The 17,319-nt window shown below is 45.2% G+C and overlaps 1 protein-coding gene across 2 annotated transcripts in view; it reads left to right on the top strand.

The window, feature by feature from the left end:
- LOC103121597 (aldehyde oxidase 2) overlaps window positions 1-17,319 on the top strand; it is a 122,537-nt gene that overhangs the window by 44,692 nt on the left and 60,526 nt on the right. For both annotated transcript variants that reach the window (XM_060194183.1, XM_060194182.1), the window contains exons 11-16: window positions 4,858-4,967; window positions 6,326-6,510; window positions 7,956-8,139; window positions 12,043-12,135; window positions 13,711-13,880; window positions 14,977-15,091. In XM_060194183.1, coding sequence (XP_060050166.1) covers window positions 4,858-4,967; window positions 6,326-6,510; window positions 7,956-8,139; window positions 12,043-12,135; window positions 13,711-13,880; window positions 14,977-15,091 — 857 coding nt within the window. The remainder of the gene's footprint in view (window positions 1-4,857; window positions 4,968-6,325; window positions 6,511-7,955; window positions 8,140-12,042; window positions 12,136-13,710; window positions 13,881-14,976; window positions 15,092-17,319) is intronic.

Genomic DNA, 17,319 nt, shown 5'->3' with positions numbered 1-17,319 from the left:
ATCTCAATGTTGTCTTTATTTGCATTTCTCTGATAATCAAAGAATTGGTGCATTTTTTTCCTGTGTTTCTATACCTTGTGGATCTCTTCTGTGGTGAATATTCTGTACATGTCCTCACCTCATTTTTGAATGGGGTCATTTGTTTTCTTGTTGTTAAGTTTGGCAAGCTCTTTATGTAATTTGTTTATTAAACTCTTGTCTGATATATGGCATGTAAAGATCTTCTCCCATTTTGTGAGGGGTCTCTTTTTTGGGTAGTGGTTTCTATTGCTGTGAAGAAGCTTTTTAATTTGATGTAGTCTGATAGGTTTATGCTTGCCTTAGTCTTCTTTGCAATTGGATTCATTTCATTGAAGATATCTTTAAAATTTATGCAGAAAAGAGTTCTGCCAATATTTTCCTCTAAGTATCTGATAGTTTCTGGTCTAACATCCAAGTCCTTGATACACTTGGAATTTACTTTTGTGTTTGGTGTAATAAAGTGGTTCAGTTTCATTCTTCTGCATGTTTCAACCCATTGTTCCCAACACCATTTGTTGAAGAGAGTCCCCTTCACCATTTAGTAGTCTGGGCACCTTTGTCAAAGATTAGATGTCCATAGGTATGGGGGCTTACTTCTGGGCTCTCAATTCTATTCCACTGGTCAGTGTGTCTATTCATGTTCCAGTACCAAGCAGTTTTGATGACAACGGCCCTATATTACAGTTTGAGATCTGGGAGTGTGATGTCTTCAGTTCTGTTCTTTCTTCTCAAGATTGTTTTGGCAATTCTGGTCTTTTCTGGTTCCAGATAAACATTTGTAGCATTTGTTCTATTCTCCTAAAAAATGTGCTTGGAATCTTGATGAGGATAGCGTTAAATTTGTAGATGGCTCTGGGTAATATATTCATTTTGATGATGTTAATTCCTCCAACCCATGAACATGGAATATCTTTCCACTTCTTTGTGTCTTCTTCAACTTCCTTGAGTGGTGACTCGCAATTTTCAGTATATAAGTCTTTAACTTCTTTGGTTAGGTTTATTCCTAGATAATTTATTGTTTTTGTTGCTATAGTAAAAGGAATTGATTTCTGGATTTCATCTGCTTCTAACTTAGAGGATATTTGCATAGAGGAATGCCACTGACTTTTGTATATTAGTTTTGTAGCCTGACACCTTACTGTATTGTCTGATGATCTCCAAAAGCCTCTTGCTGGATTCTATGTATGCTATCATGTCATCTGCCAATAGGGAGAGTTTGACTTCTTCTCTTCCAATATGTATCCCTTTAATATCTTGCTCCTGCCTGACTGCTATGGCAAGAACTTCCAACACTGTGTTGAATAGTAATGGTCATAGTGGGCAGCTCTGTCTAGTACCTGATCTGAGGGGAAATGTTTCCAGTTTTTCACCATTGAGTATGATGTTGGCTGTAGGTTTGCTACATATAGATTCCACTATCTTGAGGAATTTTCCATCTATTGCCATTTTTGTAGTGTTTTGATCATAAAGGGATGTTTTATTTTGTCAAAGGCTTTCTCTGCATCTATTGATATGACCATGTGGTTTTTGGTCTTGCTTTTATTGACATGGTGGATCACACTGATTGATTTACATATATTAAACCAACCTTGCATCCCTGGGATAAACCCCACTTGGTCATGATGAACAATCTTTTTAGTATGCTGCTGTATCCAGTTGGCTAGAATTTTGTTCAATATTTTAGCATCTATATTAATCAGACATATTAGTCTGTAGTTTTCTTTTTTTAATTTTTATTTTTTTATTTATTCCCTTTGTCACCCTTGTTATTTTTATTGTGGTTATTATTGTTGTAGTTTTCTTTTTTAGTTGTGTCCCTGTCTGCTTTTGGTATCAGAGTGATGTTGGCTTCATAGAAGCTGGAAGGGAGTATGTAAGTAAGGTACTTAAGAAGTTCACAGTTGTGGAAATTAACAGTTGTTTCAATATTATTTTAATTCCTGAGTTGGAGCACAGTGGCTGTTAAAGCCTCTTTTGTTCTTTTTCTTCCCTGTAGGCTATGGGAGTCGGAGGGCTTTTAAACTATAAGTAGGCTTCTTAGTTTAATCATTCACTCCTGACCAAGTTATAAAGCAGGATGGAGGAGAGATAGCACAGTGGTTATGCAAAGAGACTCTCACACCCCAAGGATCCAAAGCTCTGGGCTCAATTCAGCTTCTCTGCCAAGCCAGGTAGCACTGCTGGGCCCTGTGAGTTTCTAAACAAGTCCCATTTATAGTCTGTAGGTTCTGAGGCAATTATTCACCATGTTCTCATCAGGAGAACAAAGTGGAAAGACTTCCACTATACAGCCCCACTGCTAGGCCACTGAGGTGTAGCTCTTCTCCTGAGTTTCTTGGTGAGTTCTCTTGTTGGGTTCTCCCTGACAGGTAGTCGCGAGGAGGGAGAGCTGGACCAGTCGGACCCCCCTTCTGGGGCTGAGCGGGAGAGAGAGTGTCGATGACTTGAGAAAAGAAAAGACACCAAGTGATTTGGTGGGTTCCCAAAGTCGTTCTAGTCCTATCTTGTTGCGGTCCCAGGTGATCTCCTTTGTTATTCCTAGTTGACCCCGGAGAGGAGAGGATAGAAACACAGCTGCTGTTGCTCCATAGCCTCCCTTTCTTTTTAACCATAGCACTGTTCAGCTCTAGTTTATAGTGGTACAGGAGACTGAACCAGGGACTTTGAAGCCTCAGGCATGAGAGTCTCTTTGCATAAACATTATGCCATCTACTCCCACACATGAAATTTCTTTTGCATAAAAAATATCTTAGCCCACCCCTGCGCCCTCAATGTTAATTCCTGCCTGAGAGGAGCGTTTCCTTGGGGATGCTTTCTCCCTGAAGCCTTCTGCTCTCATCCTCCTTTGCTTCCTTAAGGAAGCTCATGTTCCTTACCCTGTGGTGGTCTCCACCAGGTCACCTTCTGGGGCCTCCAACTCTCTCACTCACAGCCATCAAATGCCCTTCTTCTTTCTGCATCCCATTCAACCACTCAGTCACTCACATCTCAGGTGGGATGACAAAATAATGCTTCCCCACAGGAAGTGCTGAGGTATGTCTAGCCAGGATTTATGTGCCCAGCTGTGAGCCTCCTGAGGTGTTTGCTTGCTGGTACAGCCCCAGCTCCTACTGATGACAGGATGTTGGGGAGAGATTTTATGGAGTAATTACTCACATACCTCTATTCAGCTTTGTGTGGGACCTACTCAGGAGGAAGGGGAAGAAAGGCCTGTCCCCTGCCAGGGCCCTTCAGCCATCTTGCTGGGTCCTTCATGTCTGTAGTCCTGGACACCCCCAGAGCGATGCCCCAAAGACCAGGAGAGAAGCCAAAGCTCTGGGTGTCAGCCTAGAAGGACTGAGAAAACTCTTTCACTACATAAGCATTTGTTTCAGTTCTCGTGGTTGGAGTAATCTTCCACCAGGGTGTTAGTGGTTAGTTACCATGGCTTGAGTTCTCTAACAGTACTGCCTAGGCCACCTCCACTGAGTGAGGCTGGAGAAATCCATGCAGAAGGGCAGGACAGCAGGGCCAGCAGGGGGCTCCTTCAGGGGCTCCTGTCTCTCTCCATATCTCACCCAGCAGTCATCATAGCACAGCTCATGATGGGAGTCAGACCCAAGTTGGAGGCTCTGGGCTAGAGCTTCATCTCCTCACGGCACTACCTTCAAAGTCCACAAGCCACTTTCAAAGCCAGTGGGTGCTTCTCTGACCACTTGAGTGGTGACAGTCAGACTGACAGGAGGTTTTCTAAATTGTTGGCTTGGCTTTCAAGGTGCAGGTGTCCAGTTTAGGAGCCAGCCACGGCAAGAAAAAAGAACGCATTTGAATTTGAACCGTGGGGGCAAATCCTGTCCCAGCTTGAATGATACATTTTCCCTGATCTCTGTAGAGGAGAAGTTAGTGTGAGTCAACCAGCCTCTGCCAGAAGATAAGAACCACTGGGGTCTGCCAGGGCTCAGAGGCAGGAGAGGCCTTGCTCACATAACCTGTGGACACTGAGGAGAGCAAAAGTCAGGAAACAGACGCCAGCCTTCCCTCTGGAGGGAACGAGGGAAACCCTTTTCTGCTGTGCACTCAGACCTGTGCTTGACAGATCTTCCTGCAAAGAAAAGTGACCTTGCCTTCCTTGTTGCCAATATTCAGGAGTACAGAACTAGGGCTGGGGAGACAGCATAATGGTTCAGCAAACAACTTTCATGCCTGATGCTCTGAGGTCCCAGGTTCAATCCTTTGTACCACCATAAGCCAGAGCTGAGCAGTGTTCTGGAAAGAAAAAAAAAAGGCCAGGCGGTGGTGCACCTGGTAAAGCACACGCATTACAGTGCACAAGGACCTGGGTTCAAGCCCCTGGTCCCCACCTGCAGAGGGAAAGCTTCATGAGTGGTGAAGCAGGGTTGCAGTGTCTCTCTGTCTCTCTCCCTCTCTATCTCCCCCTTCCTTCTCAATTTCTGGCTGTCTCTATCCAATAAATAAAGATAATAATTTTAAAAAAATTTAAAAACAAATAACTTAAGAGTCATGCAAACCAAAGGTTATAATCATAAAAACCATTATTAAATCAGTAGTAAAAATAGAAAAAAAAAAAAAAAGTAAGTGGGGATAGATAGCATAATGATTATGCAAAACAGACTCTCATGCCTGAAGCTCCGAAGTCCCAGGTTCAATTCTTCACACCACCAAAAGCCAGAGCTTTTGTGCTCTGGTAAAAAAAAAAAAAAAAGAAAAAAGAAAAGAAAAAAAGAAAGAAAGAAAGAAAGAAAGAAAGAAAGAAAGAAAGAAAGAAAAAAGTGTAAATGTACAGAATAACCTCAATTTCCTTTTGGCCACTGTGTGGAAATTTCATTTTCTTCGCAGAAGGTACACGGCAGATTCCCCTGGACGAACATTTTCTCTCCAGACTGGCAAGTGCAGATCTTAAGCCAGAGGAGATTCTGGAGTCTGTGTATATTCCTCACTCCCAGAAGGTGAGACTCCCAAAGGTTACTTCCGAGAATTGCTTTCTCCCTTTGCAGTAACAGAGTCCAGTCGTCTTGAGAAACCTGGAAACAGATGGAAGGGAAATAACCCACCCTGAAAACCTGTCTCCTATCCACAATGGACTGGCACAGCTGTAGGCCCTTCTTGGAAAATGTTTCTTGTCTCCTTATTGACTTTCACAAAGTGAAAAAAAGTAGTGGTTTTTACAAACCAAGAAATGTGATGGGTCTCCTCTTATTTTCTTCTTTTTCCTTTGTTTTGTTTTTTTGTTTTGGTTCCTAGTATTATCACTAGGAATTGGCACCTGCACAAAACCTCCACTATTCTTGGTGGAATTTTTCTTTTTTTTTTTTCTTTCTCCTTTTCTGACAGAGACAGAAAGAAAGAAAACCTCACATTTGAGAGGTCAATGCTTTTATCTATTTTGTTACCTCCCAGGCTACTTTTAAAGATTTATTTGTTAATCAGAGAGAGAAGGAGGAGGAAGAACAAGAGGGAGAAGGAGGAGGAAGAAGAGGCAGAAGGAGGAGGAGGAAGAAGAGAGAGAAGAAGGAGGAGGAATAAGGAGGAGGAGAAAGAGGGAGAAGGAGAAGGAGGAGGAAGAGGACAACAACAGAGCAGAGCAGCACTTAGTCACCTGCAATGTGACCCCATGTTTGAGAATCCAAATTCTAGCCATTCACACCACCTTCCAGGCCACTTCCCTTGGCATTTTGCAAAGCAAGTCACATTTGAGTGTGTCTGTGTTAGGAAGGATCTTCCATCTTCACAGGAGCAGGAAAATGTCTGAAGACAAGAGGGGGTGGGTGGTGCCTGGAAAAAGAGCACATGGAGGGGGCCAAGGAGATCACACATCTGGTAGGGCCTGTCCTTTGCCAAACCCACAGCCTAGGTTCAAACCCTGGCAACACCTGGGAGGTCCCATGGCACTGGAGGAAGCTGCAGTGCTGCCATTTCTCCCCCTTTCTTTGTCTCATCCATATCTCTGAGCGTCCTAAGTCCAGAGGGGTGCAGCTTCTCTAAGTCCAGAGGGATGCAGCCACCCCATAAAAAGGCACCTGAGAATGCTTTGGGCATATGAATGCTTAGAGCAGTCTACATGGAGACACTCTGAGTACCGGGAGAAGCATACGATGATCCTCTTCCTTGAGTCTCTCAGGACAGTGGGAACAGACCTGTAGGAGGACTCCATTCTCTCTCTGAACAGGTTGTCCACTACCTGTCCCAAGTGTCCTCTATGTCCTTTTAGACTGAGTCTAAGTGATTCACAACGAAACCAAGAAGCAGCAACCTTACTCATAGGTCCATTTCATCAGATGACCTCAGGTGCTTTTTGCCTTCACAGTGGGAGTTTGTGTCAGCCTTCCGACAGGCTCCTTGCCCGCAGAATGCCCTGGCCGATGTGACAGCCAGCATGCGCGTCCTCCTCAGGGAAGGCACAGATACCATCGCAGACCTGGGCATCGCCTTTGGAGGGGTGGGCACTGCCACAGTCATCGCCCAGAAATCCTGCCATCAGCTCCTCGGGAGGTGAGATCAGAGCCCCGGGGAGAGGCCAGGCCTCCTGCAGTCTAAGGGGAGGAAACAGGCGGTGGTACACCCGGTTGAGCTCACATGTCACCAAGCACACAGACTCAGATGTGAGCCACAGCTGCCCACCTGCAAGGGGACACTTCACAAGAGGTGGAGCAGGTCTTCAGGTGTCTATCTTTCTCTCCCTCTTGCTGTCTCCTCATCCTTTCTCAATTTCTCTCTGTCCTGTCCAATAAAAAAAAAATAGAAAGGAAAAAAGCAGTGGATCCATAGTGCCAGCACTGAACCTCAGTGATAACCCTGGTGGAAATAATAATAATAATAATAAAAGAAAAGAAAGAAACCCTGTGGTCCAGGAGGTGGCGCAGTGGGTAAAGCACTGGACTCTCAAGTATGAGGTTCTGAGTTCAGTCCCTAGCAGCACATGTATGAGAGTAATGTCTGCTTCTTTCTCTCTCTCCTACTATATTTTTCCTCACTCTCTTTTTAAATTTTTATTATCTTTATTTAGTTATTGGCTAGAAACAGTCAGAAATTGAGAGGGAAGGGGAGTTAAAGAGGGAGACAGAGAGACACCAACAGCACTGCTTCACCACTGGCAAAGCTTTCCCTCTGCAGGTGGGGAACAGGCTTGAACCGGGGTCCTTGTATATTATAACACATGCACTCAACCAGGTGAGCCACCACCTGGCTCCTCCTCTTATCTCATGAATAAATAAATAAAATCTTTAAAAAAAAAAAAAAGGAAAGGAAAAGAAAGGAAAACAAAAGGCAAGGCAGGGGAAGGAAAGGAATCCAAGGAGAGATGTGACTCTAGCAATCCCAGGTCTGACTTCAATGCTCTCTCTCTTTTAATATGTATTTATTTACTTATTTATTTATTTATTATTTTCATGAGAGAGGCACAAAGAAAAGCCAGAATACTGTTCAGCTCTGGTGTGTGGTACTAGTTGGGCTTGAACCTGGGACCTTGGGGCCTCAGGCATACTGATATTGTGCTCTAACTCACTGAACTACTTCCCCTGGCCCCAGTCCAGTTCTCTTACATCAACAATCGTACAAACCCACAGAGGGCACCACACTGTTCACCTACTACCCCCATGGTACACTCTTACCTGGTGAAGCCCGGAGGCCAGATCCTGTCCAGTTCTGGAGAAAGCTGATCCACGTGGCCTGTTTACCTGCTTCCAGCACATTCTGGCTTTTGGGCATGCTGGATTCATGCTGCGATGAAATGGGCCTCTCCCCACCTTCCAAGGCCTTGGGCAGCCTCCCAGGCATTGGTTTTTCCTGAAAGACTCAGGGAATGTCTCTGTGCCCTTCCAACTCATAGAAGGAAGCTCTGGGGCCTCTAGGTCATCATCACCAAGTAGCTGGCACCCGCCCCGAGGCTGAGCCTGTCTTTGAGCTGATCCTTTCCTCCTTGCTTCCCATCCCACCAGGCGCTGGAATGAGCTGATGCTGGATGAGGCTTGCAGGCTGCTTCTGGATGAAGTCTCCCTCCCAGGATGGGCTCCCGGGGGGAAGGTAGAATTCAAGAGAACGCTGCTGGTTAGCTTCCTCTTCAAATTCTACCTCCATGTCCTGCGGGAATTGAAGGAGCTGGTCAAGCCACACTCTGTACCTGTAAGTGCTGCAGCTTCTCAGCACTCACTGAGATCTGATGCCCACAGTTTTTCCGTGGCTTCTGTCAAGTGTCTTGTGAGCAGCCTCTGTTGTTGCCCTCTCTGGACCTCCTCTGGATGAGGCTTTGTCAGTTTCCAACCATCCCTTATGAAGGGTCACAGGAAGCTCAGGATGTAGCCAGAAATCTCGAATCCATGGAGTTCACGGCAATGAAACCTGATGGTGCCCTTGTGTCCAGTATGCAATTATTTTAATTTAAAAATTAACTTCCCCAGGCCTGACAAAATAACTCACCATATGCTGGGCTCTGGCTTCCAGCCCCAATACAGAGGAGAACTCCGTGGATTGTGGAGTGTACTGAGGTCTCTCGCTCTCACTGGTTTATTTATTGGATAGAGACAGAGAGTTGTCTGGGAGGTGGTACAGTGGATAAGGTGCTGAACTCTGAAGCATGAGGTTCTGAGTTCAGTCCCCAGCAGCACATGTACCAGAGTGATATCTGGTTCTTTCTCTCTCCTCTTATCCCTCTCATCAATTAATAAATAAATAAAATACTTTTAAAAGAGACAGAGAGAAATCAACAGGGAAAGAGGGAGAGAGAGAGAGAGAGAGACCAGTAACATTGCTTCACCCCCTACAGGTAGGAACCAGGGGTTTGAACCTGGGCCCTTGCACGTTGTGATATGTGAGTTCTGCTAGGTGCACCACCACCAGGTCCCATGTCTGTTTCTATCTGAAATAAAAAGTATAAAATGTTGTAAACCTGGCAAGATAGCTCACCTAAGAGGCTACCTGCTGTGCCACACATAGGACCCAGGTTCAAGCCCAACTCCCAGATCCTTAAGGGAAAACTTAGGTGCTATGGTGTCTCCCTTTCTCTTTCTGTCTCTCTGTCTCTATCTCTCTCTTCCTTTGTTTTTATTATTAATTTTATTTGATTTACTAGGACAGAGAAAAATTGAGAGGGGAGGAGGAATAGAGAAGGAGAGAGCAAAAGAGGCACCTGCAGCTCTGCTTCAACATTCATGGAGCTTCCTGCCTGCAGGTGGTGAGACTGGGTGCTTGGACCCAGGTCCTTGCACTTAGTGGCATCTGCACTCAAGTGGCTGCACCACCACCCAGGCCATTTCTTGCACTTCTGTCTGAAAAATCCAGCCCAGAGTGATTAAGTCCCAGAGACAATGGGGGAAAAAAATGAAGTGTACCAAAGTAAAATCTTGAATAAGTTTACACACTTACTCAAGTTCAGTGGGTTTTGTCAAACAGACATCTGCTTATCATCCCACTAAACATGTCTGTACCTTTTCAGCCGAACCTCCCAACCCCACCAGACACCCACTAATCTGCCTCACGGAACAACAGATTCATCTTGCCTATTCTAGCCTAGAAGTTTTTTTTTTTATGTATTTATTTACAATTGAGTAGAGACAGAGAGAAATTGAATGGGGAGGGGGAGACAGAGGAAAAGACAGAGAGACACCTGCAGCCCTGTTTCACCTCTCGTGAACCCAGGTGCGCTTAACTGGGTGTGCCACCACCTGGTCCCCTAGAGGTTTGTATTCATTACAAAATCTAGATTGGGATGTGAGGACGATCTGCTGCGACATCTGTCAGCCCACTGATTGCCAGGGTTGATTCGGCTAATCTGGCTGACTGGGCAGGTATCCCCTTCCTCCCTCACCGCTCCATGCACATCCCTCCCGAAGCTTCAAGCCTTCCCAGAATAGAGACGGACTGGTCTTTGACTGAGGGTGTATGGGTAGTTGCACTCCCCTGCTAGAACCTCCAAACAAGCTCTCAAAATCAAGACTAAATTTTTTATTTTTCAAAATTGTCAGAACCTATGTGCAAAGTGATCCTTAAGTAGCTTCTAGAGTTTCTGACTGTAAGCCTGTGAAAAAAGTCCAGCAAAGCAAACCTATATGTCTCCCTAGAGCTGTCTTCCTCTGCCCCCCCCTGCACTCAACAGAGACTACAACTCGGACATGACCTTGTGTCCCCCTCCCCCAGCTGCACTCCAAGAGTCTTGTGGTCCTAAAGTGTCTGGTTTTTTGATGAAGCCCCTCACTAGCCACACTCAACAAATTCTCTTTTTATTATTGATTACTTTTTTGTATGAAAAATTTCCAGAAGTTTAACCTCAGTAAAAGCAACAAAAAAATACAGCCAAAAAAAAGTCACCAGAATGTGCAACTTACTAATGTTTCTATTTAGGTATTTATAAACAGATATAGATATAGATATTTGCCTCCAGGGTTATCACTGGGGCTTAGTGCCTGCACTACAAATCCACTGCTCCTGGTGGCCATTATTTTTTCCATCTTATTGAATAAGACAGAGAGAAATTGAGAGGGGAAGACAGAGGGGGGGAGAGAAAGATAGATACCTGCAGACCTGTTTCACCACCTGTGAAGTGACTCCCTTGCAGGTGGGGAGCCAGGGGTTTGAACCGGGATCCTTGTTCGGGTCCTTGTGCGCTTAACCCAATGTGCCACCACCCGGCCCCTAAACATTACTTTTTAATTGAGGGGGTTAATGCAATCACAATCACTGATATGTGAGTACAATTTCATTATGCATAAGGATCCCACAGTTCTCTTCCACCCTTCCCTTCTCTTCCTTCCCCAAGTCCTTTACTTTGACGCAATATACCATGCCCGATCCACGTTTCCTTTCGTGTTCTCCCTCCCTGTCTCATTTATCAAACCCTGCTAAAAGTGAGATGATTTGGTATTTGTCCTTCTCTTTTTCCCTTATCTCACTCAGCATGATGTCGTCTAGTTCCATCCAAGATGATTCAAAGGTGATGACCTCGTTTTTAACTACTGGGTAGTATTTCATTATTATACCTCAGTTATATACCCACTTATCTGTTGTTGGACACCTGGGCTGCTTCCAGGTTCTGGCTATTACAAATCGTGCTGCTGTGAACATAGGTGTACACAGATCTCTTCTGACAGGCACTTTTGTTTCCTTTGGGTAAATCCCAGGAGAGAGACTGCTGGGTCATAAGGCAGGTCTGTTTCTAATGTTCTGAGAAATCTCCAGGCTGTTTTCCACAAAGGTTGGACCACTGTATACTCCCACCAGCAGTGCAGAAGTGTCCCCTTTTCCCCACATCCTCTCCAACATTTGTTGTTACTGTCCTTTCTGATATGTGACATTCTCACAGGGCTGAAGTGGTATCTCCTTGTTGGCTTTATCTGCATGATGATCAGTGACTCAGAGCACCTTTTCATATGTGCATCAGCCCTCTGGATCTCTTCTTTGGAGAAGTTTCTGTTCATGTCCTCACCCCACTTTCTAATGGGAGTGTGTGTGTGTGTGTGTGTGTGTGTGTGTGTGTGTGTGTGTGTGTGTGTGTGAAGTGTACTGAGCTCTTTGTGTGTTTTAGTCCTTTTTCTGATGGATGTTGTGCAGAGATTCTCTCCCACATTGTAGGGTGAACAGACAGTTTCTTGCTGCAGTACAGTTTCTGAGTCAAGACATGTCATGTGTTTCAGTGACATTCAATGAGATTCCCCCTGGTTTACTGTCCTCTCAGAAAAACCAAGTTGTTTTTAAAGAAAACAAACAAGCATCAGGGCTTCTGTGTGTGCAATGAACCCCATACATTGTGGGGTCACTGGCTTAGCCCCAGTCTTCCCACTCCTCCAGCCTCCATGAGCCAGCTTTCCGGTCCTGAGTCCCTGGGGATCAGAGTTAAGCCAGTCCATCCAGTTCCTGCTGTGTGAAAGGGAGGAAAGAAAAGTAACACTCATACAGTGAATTCCTAGGAGGAGGGTTGGGTCATCTTGGTTACCTTAACCTTGCAATTTCAAGGCTGTGTTAGCCAAGTCATTGCCACATCAATGAGAAAGCCCAGCTAATCAGTTTATCTTGGTTCTTTTGAATGTTTCCCAGGGCAGCCACCGGTACCCTGAAATACCAGAGCGATTCCTAAGTGCTCTAGAAGATTTCCCAGTCACGGTACCCAAGGGAGTCCAAAGGTTCCAGGTCAGTGAGTTTAATTTAACAGAAAACCTTGAAACTTCCAGATAAGCTATAACTTCCAGCAAGCCATTTCCTCACCATTGTGGCTCTTTGGTCTGATTTATCTTTCTACTATTACACTGGCTCTTTGTTTAGGCCAAGTCCAGGGGAGAGAGGCATCTAAAATAAGGCCTGAGGTATTCTACATGTACCAAAGGCTGAATCAGTCTCCTGAGAAGTCCAAGACTGAGAGCATTGATGGTTTTCTCAAATTGGTGTTCTTTGTGCATTTGCTTATAGAGTAACTGAGTCATGTGTGTGAGTGTGTGAGGTGTGTGTGTGTGTGTGTGTGTGTGTGTGTGTGTGTGTGTGTTGGGGGGTTAGGGGGTGCAGAAAAGTATCGAGGTTTAGATTCCAACCCCAACCATAAATGTCTAATCTCCTGTCAGTACAACCAGAGCCCTGCAAGTAACTGCACTCCTCCTTCTTAAAAGCCAAATAAAGAAAAATAATTGGGCTGGCTCAGTTACTCTACAAGCAAATGTACAAAAGACACTAATTTGAGAAAACTATCAGTGCTCAGTCTGTAGACTTCTCAGGAGACTGATTCAGCCTTTGGTGCAACTAGGATACCTTAGCCCAATGGTTATGCAAGGAGACTCTCATTCGTGAGGCTCTGAAGTCTTGGGTTCAATCCTTTGCACCACCATAAACCAGGGTTGAACAGTGTTCTGGTTAAAAGAAGAAGAGAGAAAGGAGGATAATCTTTTTTCTTTATGTCTTTATTGGGGGATTAATGGGTTTATAGTCAGCAGTAAAATACAATAGTTTGCACATGCATAACATTTCCCAGTTTTCCACATAGCAATATAATCCCCACTAGGTCCTCCTCTGCCCTCATGTCCCAGGACCTGGACCCTCCCCCAACCCAGTCTTTTACTTTGGTGCAACACACCTGAAAGATAATCTTTATGATCTGTGAGAGCATGATTCATGATCCCTCCCTTCTACCCAACATAGATTTTGCCCCCAACAGCTCCAGAACCAATAGCTTCTTCCCTCTTTACACTCCCGGTGATGGTCACCTGTCGCTTACAAGCAGGTCAGACCCATCCAAGTCTGGGTGGACTCCAGAGTCACCTGCTGCCTTTCCCCCACCAGACAGCTACTCAAGTCAGTACTCCAGTCTCCAGATTATATTCTGGTTCCCACACTTGGGGAGTATATCCCCTTCGGCCTCGTAATCATGATCACTGTATGTATGGCCAGGGCAGTCACTGGGGAACTGAGAAGGCAGGATAGGAAGACCTCTCAGTTCCAGGACAAGAGGCACAGGGGCATGTGTAGGGTAATACAATGACAAAAGGAGATGGTAGGGTGCCCTTCACCTACTTCACAGTTTTGACCACAAAAGTCCAGCTTTGCCTACAGCATTGCCACAGAACTGGAGTGACAGGTCCCTCAGCTGACCTACTCCTGTGTTTGCTGCCCAAGGTTGGGCCGTCTGATTTCTCAGTCCTGAATCAGGGGTGTTGATGGTTAGCCAAGCCACTTCTGAAGAGTAATGGTTTTGAGGGCGACTCATATCTTCCTCTGCAGAATGTGGATTCTCAACAACCCCTCCAAGATCCAGTAGGACGTCCCATCATGCACCTTTCAGGCTTTAAACATGCAACAGGTGAAGCCATGTTTTGTGATGACATACCCAAGGTGGACAGAGAGCTCTTCGTGGCTTTGTTGACTAGCACCCGGGCCCATGCAAAAATCATGTAAGTGCAAAGATTTCAAAAACTCTTTTGAGAGAGAACACACCTGGAGGGGGCCAAGCGGTGGTGTACCTGGTTGAGCGCACACATTACAGTGCACAAATACCCAGGTTCAAGCCCCTGGTCACCACCTGCAGGAGGAAAGCTTCACAAGTGGTGAAGCAGGGCTGCAGGTGTCTCTCTGTCTTTCTCTCCATCTTCTCCTCCCCTCTCAATTTCTCTCTGTCTCTATCCAGTAATAAATAAATAAATACAGACAGTGATGAACCCAAGTATAAGGTCCATCTTGCATTCACTTCAAAACCACTCCTCTCCCTGCTGGAACTTGGCCATGGCACAAAGAGTAACTGATGGGAGCTGGGCGGTAGTGCAGCAGGTTAAGTGCAGATGGCATGAAGCGCAAGGACCGGCATGAGGATCCCAGTTCGAGTCCCCGGCTCCCCACCTGCAGGGAAGTCGCTTCACAGGTGGTGAAGCTGGTCTGCAGGCGTCTATCTTTCTCTTCCCCTCTCTGTCTTACCCTCCTCTCTCCAGTTCTCTCTGTCCTATCCAATAATGACAACAACAAGAACAACAATAACAACAACAATAACTACAACAACAATAAAACAAGGGCAACAAAAGGGAATATAAATAAATAAATAGAGTCACTGACACTGAGCAGACCTGATGTTCCACTGGTGACACACCACAGGGCTACTCCCCTTCTAAGTAGTAAATGGCCTCTACCCATGTTTCCTATAGACACCACTTGCCATGACCACTTCAGGTCTGCCCCCCAGCTCTTCTTCCTGTAGCCAAGGAGCTGCCCCTGGTGCCCAGGGACCTCTCAACAGTGGCTCTGACTCTCCAGGGCCAAAGCTAGAGTAGAACCTGAACATTAATTCTACATTAATAAATACATATTTTAAAAATTATTTATTCATTCATTAAAAAAAAGATAGGAGAGAGAGAGAACCAGTCATCATCCTGGTACATGTGCTGCCAGGGATTGAACTCAGGACCTCATGCTAGAGAGCTTAATGCTTTATTCACTGTGCCACTTCCTGGACCACATGTTTGCTAATTTCTACTTCTTAAATATTTTTCTTTTTTTCAGATCAATTGATTTGTCTGAAGCCCTCAAACTGCCTGGGGTCGTTGATGTAATAACAGCTGAGGACATTCCAGGCACCAATGGTGCTGAAGACGACAAGCTCTTGGCGGTAGATGAGGTACAGCACGTGCTTCTAGATGGTTATCATTGTGCCCCAGATCTCACCGATAGCCAGCTGCCCTTTGTTTCCCGTCTCTCTCTGCCATCGGCAGATACAAAGGGCCAAATTTTCTTGTTTTCTCTACTCTTTTCATCTCTATTCAAACAGACCTACTTTTCTAGAGCAGTGAAAAGAAAGCCAACAGAAAACAAGTTCTAGCTTTCCCATGATGGTCCTCATGAAGAAGAGAGGCTATAAGCAGTGAAGCAGGTCTGCAGGTGTCTCTCTTTCTCTTACCTCTCTGTCTTCCCCTCCTCTCTTCATTTCTCTCTGTCCTATCCAACAACAACAATAACAACCATACTAATAACAACAATGATAAACAACAAGAGCAGCAAAGGGGGGGGATAGCCTCCAGGAGGAGCAGTGGATTTGTTGTAGTGCAGGCACCAAGCCCCAGAGATAACCCTGGAGGCAAAAAAAAAAAAAAGAAGAGAGGCTGTAACTGACCTTGTCAACTTAGAACACTCTTTGGGATCATCTACAAAGGAAAAGCTACAGAGATTCCTTGTTATTTGAACTGATCTCCCTGACTTCCTGAACCACCAACAGCCCCTGGTGACCCCCACTGACCACCATACACATTCTACCTTTTTTTTCTTTTTTTTTAATTTCTTTATTGGGAAATTAATGTTTTACATTATACAGTATACAACAGTTTGTACATTCATAACATTTCCCAGTTTTCCATATAACAATACAGTCTTTTTTGGACTTGTATTCTCCCCCCACACTCACCCCAGAGTCTTTTACTTTGGTGCAATCTGCCAGTTCCAGTTCAGGTTCTACTTGTGTTTTCTCTTCTGATCTTTTCAACTTCTGCCTGAGAGTGAGATCACCCATATTCATCCATATTCTACCTTTTTTCCTGTTCTTTTTTTTTTTTTTTGCCACCAGAGTTATTGCTGGGGCTTGGTGCCAGCACTATGAATCCACTGCTCCTAGAGGCTATTTTTCCCATTTTGTTGCCCTTGTTGTTTTATTGTTGTTGTTGTTGTTGTTATTGATGTCATTGTTGTTGGACAGGACAGAGAGAAATCGAGAGAGGAGGGAGGAGAGAAATCGAGAGAGAGAGGAGGAGAGAAATCGAGGGCTCAAACCGGGATCCTTATGCCGATCCTTGTGCTCTGTGCCATATGTGCTTAACCTGCTGTGCTACTGCCCAGCCCCTCTACCTTTTTTTGTTTTTTTTATCTGGTTTTTTTGTTCTACCTTTTTTCTGTGCAACACCAGTGACAAGCTCTGAGATTCACACTTGTGCAACACCACCTCTGAACAGCCTTTTTCAGTCATTAGAGATAGGAAGGAGGAAAGACAGACAGACAGAGGAGACACGGAGCTTCTCCAGAGCTGTTCTTGGTGCTCCCATGTGGTACCAGGGCTGAGACAGAGGACGCCATGCAAAAGAACATGTGTGATCTACCCAGTAAGGTATGGTCCACACACACACTCCATTTTTAATTAAACTGCCATTTTTGCCGCCTCTGACTTTTTTTTTTTTTTTTATTTTAGGAGGGGTACAACTCCACACAATTCCCACCGCCCAATCTCCATATCCCACCCCCTCCCCCGATAGCTTTCCCATTCTCTATCCCTCTGGGAGCATGGACCCAGGGTCATTGAGGGTTGCAGAAGGCAGAAGGTCTGGCTTCTGTAATTGCTTCCTCGCTGAACATGGGCGTTGACTGGTCGGTCCATACTCCCAGTCTGCCTCTCTCTTTCCCTAGTAGGATGGGTCTCTGGGGAAGCTGAGCTCCAGGACACATTGGTGGTGTCTTCAATCCAGGGAAGTCATGCTGACTAGAGTTGATTCCTTAGTTATCTTTAACATCCTCTCTTTCTCTCTTTCTTTCTCTCTCTCTCTTTCTCTCTCTCCCTCTCTCGTCATCACTAGGGCTCACAGTTTCAGCCTGACTTTTTCAGACAGAAGAGAGATAAAGGCACAAAGAGAAAGATACCACAGCACTGACGCTTCCCCCAGCACAGCAGAAACCTGATTCTAAGCTGAGTCTCACAGGTGATAAAGCAGGCATGCTAGCCAGGTGAACTGTTTTACTGGGGCCCCTTTCTCTTTAAACTCTCAATACACTCATACTTTATCAATCAAAACTTGGGGCCAGCAATGTAGCTCACTTGGAGAGAGTGTTCTGCTTGCCATGTTGAGAGCCAGGTTTGAGCCTGGTCAC

This window comes from Erinaceus europaeus, chromosome 7 (genome assembly GCF_950295315.1).
Source record: "Erinaceus europaeus chromosome 7, mEriEur2.1, whole genome shotgun sequence".
Taxonomy (NCBI): Eukaryota; Metazoa; Chordata; class Mammalia; order Eulipotyphla; family Erinaceidae; genus Erinaceus; species Erinaceus europaeus.
The sequence above is the reverse complement of the archived record's forward strand: the minus strand, read 5'-3'. Positions and strand labels throughout refer to the sequence as shown.